Source organism: Trypanosoma theileri, assembly GCF_002087225.1.
Source record: "Trypanosoma theileri isolate Edinburgh chromosome Unknown TM35_Tth_51_V1, whole genome shotgun sequence".
NCBI lineage: Eukaryota > Euglenozoa > Kinetoplastea > Trypanosomatida > Trypanosomatidae > Trypanosoma > Trypanosoma theileri.
In genome coordinates this window covers 29,975-32,570 of record NW_021639893.1, presented here as the reverse complement: position 1 = coordinate 32,570, position 2,596 = coordinate 29,975, and the positions used below count along the sequence as shown (strand labels likewise).

The 2,596-nt window shown below is 39.8% G+C and overlaps 3 protein-coding genes across 3 annotated transcripts in view; all 3 read right to left on the bottom strand.

Annotated features, from left to right (window-relative positions):
* Positions 1–933, bottom strand: TM35_000511140 (uncharacterized protein; the record flags this gene model as incomplete). The annotated part of the gene is made up of 1 exon (XM_029030609.1): positions 1–933. A coding segment is annotated over one exon (933 nt), but the record flags the coding sequence as incomplete, so codon positions are not given.
* A 141-nt stretch (positions 934–1,074) lies between these two features.
* Positions 1,075–1,656, bottom strand: TM35_000511130 (uncharacterized protein; the record flags this gene model as incomplete). Its single annotated transcript, XM_029030608.1, has 1 exon — positions 1,075–1,656. One exon carries the CDS (start codon positions 1,654–1,656, stop codon positions 1,075–1,077), a length of 582 nt encoding a protein of 193 aa, XP_028878078.1.
* Positions 1,657–2,408: 752 nt separating this feature from the next.
* TM35_000511120 (uncharacterized protein) overlaps positions 2,409–2,596 on the bottom strand; it is a gene marked incomplete at both ends in the record, with an annotated part of 1,083 nt that continues 895 nt past the window's right edge. The window contains one exon of the mRNA XM_029030607.1: positions 2,409–2,596. This exon is cut by the window's right edge and continues 895 nt beyond it. Coding sequence (XP_028878077.1) covers positions 2,409–2,596 — 188 coding nt within the window.

Genomic DNA, 2,596 nt, shown 5'->3' with positions numbered 1-2,596 from the left:
ACCCTTCACATTTGGCATCATCGTGTTTGTAGACACAGGAGGAAGTGGTGTTGTCGGTGTCGTTGCTGTGATTGATTCCTCATTACTGGTTGTATTGAGAGTGACGGAGGTCGTGTTTTCGGCTTTAGTGGTCTCACCTGTACCAGTGGTTGATGGAGAGTCCTGTGTAGAGTGTGTTTGTTCCTTCGTGGCACTGTTTTCATGACTCTCCGAATTACTTGTACTGGTTTCAATAGAAGAAGTAGAGGTTGATGTATTTTGAGGTCTATCCTTTATATCGCTTTCGTTGCTCTGCGTGTTTTCACCTTGGAGTTTGTCGTTTTGGTTACTAGTATCTTGTGCGGGACCACCACTCTCACTCTGCTTAGATAAGGTTTCTTCACCTTTTGTTGGGCCACCAGCACGTGGTGCAGAAGAAACAACAGACGAAGAAGAACTTGGGGCGGTTTCAGATAATATTTGTGTTTGAATTCCCTGAAGGTTTTCAGTAGGATCATCTATCTTACCCACCGCAGAATGTTGACGTTCCTTAGTTATTTCTTTCTCCCTCGCCTCTTTTCCCGGCCCTTCCGCAGCCTTCAATTGCTCTTTCTGCTGTCCATCACCGGGTTTACCACCAGAAGAGCCATTCTGTTTACCACTAGGACCTGGATCCTCTTTCAACGCTTGTACGCTTTCCTTAAGTGGGTCCGGTAAATCTTTATGAGCATTAGGGATTTCCTTTGCTGGATCTCTATTTTCTACACGAGGATGAGAATCAGGAGGACCAAAATTAACCTCCAGAAATTCCGGATCGCTACTGTCAACGCGAGGAAGACCACCATCACCAGAAGGACCAACTGCAGCAGGTGGAATCTCTCCAGACACAGAACATAAAGAGGCAATACTGAGAAGCAAAGCCAATAAATACAACAGACGGCGTGGTAACATCATCACAACAGATTTCCCTGTTGTGCTCTTGTGTGGTTGAACTGAGCAAATGAAAAAAAAGATTATATAGCAAATATAAACAGAAAATAAAAAGAAACACAGACAAAGAAAGACTAGTGAAAAAAACACAACAACAAGCATCACTCAGCTACAATAATACTTGAAACAACAATAAACTCTACTAGTNCTCTGCTTAGATAAGGTTTCTTCACCTTTTGTTGGGCCACCAGCACGTGGTGCAGAAGAAACAACAGACGAAGAAGAACTTGGGGCGGTTTCAGATAATTGTTGTGTTTGAATTCCCTGAAGTTTTCCAGTAGGATCATCTATCTTACCCACCGCAGAATGTTGATGTTCCTTAGTTATTTCTCTCTCACTCGCCTCTTTTTGCGGCCCTTCCGCAGCCTTCAATTGCTCTTTATGGCCTTTATCACCGGGTTTACCACCAGAAGGGCCATTCTGGTTACCACTAGGACTAGGATCCTCTTCCAACGCTTGTGCCCTTTCCTGAGGCGGTTGTGGTATACCATTATGAGCATTAGGGATTATGTTTGCTGGTTCTCTATTTTTACGCCTATAATTAGCAATACCAAAATTAACCACCAGATATTCCGGATCACCAGAAGGACCAACTGCAGCAGGTGGAATCTCTTCAGACACAGAACATAAAGAGGCAATACTGAGAAGCAAAGCCAATAAATACAACAGACGGTGTGGTAACATCATAACAACAGATTTCCCTGTTGTGCTCTTGTGTGGTTAAACTGAGCAAAGGAAAAAAAAACTATACAGCCAATATAAACAGAAAATAAAAAGAAACACAAACAAAGAAAGACTAGTGAAAAAAACAACAACAACAACAAGCATCAGTCAGATACAATAATACTTGCAACAACAATAAACTCATCTAGTCTTCAAATTAAAGGAACGAAACCCATAGTAACCAATAAAAAAAAAGATAATCCTAGTTAACCCCACAAAAGAAAAAAAAAGAAATTAAAGAGAACGACCATCAGAAGCAAAAAGCACAGAAATACATAACAGTGCTTCTGTCGTTCACAAATATGCAAATAAGAATATATGTTTATGTATGTTATTATTATTTCTCTGCAGATAGCAATACAAAGTAACAGTAAACGGAGAAGCACACAACGCCCAAACAAAGAAAGCAAAAAAAAAAAAACAGAAATTAAGAACAACACCAACCGCAAAGAAATAACTTGCTGACCACTGGGTATGCTGGTCTGTTCAAGCAATTAAGAATACCAATTGTATTAATTACTATTTTGTTCTCTTTGTTCTGCATAAAGCAGACTACCAAAACCGTGAAGGTCAAAACACACAAAAACCCAGCAAAAAACAAGGAAAAAACAAACAGATATTAACTATTAGCCCAATTTACCCAGTAAACACAAAGAAATACACCAACTATGGGTGTAAGTCTATATGTGTGTATATACGCAATTACAAATATAAATTCATCTGTTATTATTATTTCCTTTTTCCCTCACTGCAAAAAGCAATTCATCATCATAATCATCACAGTGCAAGCCCAGGTGCACACACAGAGAGAGTCTCCAAGAACACACACACACACACACAATGGAGTAGTAGCAATAATAATAATTATAGGATAAACACAGAGAGCAAAAACACACAAAACACA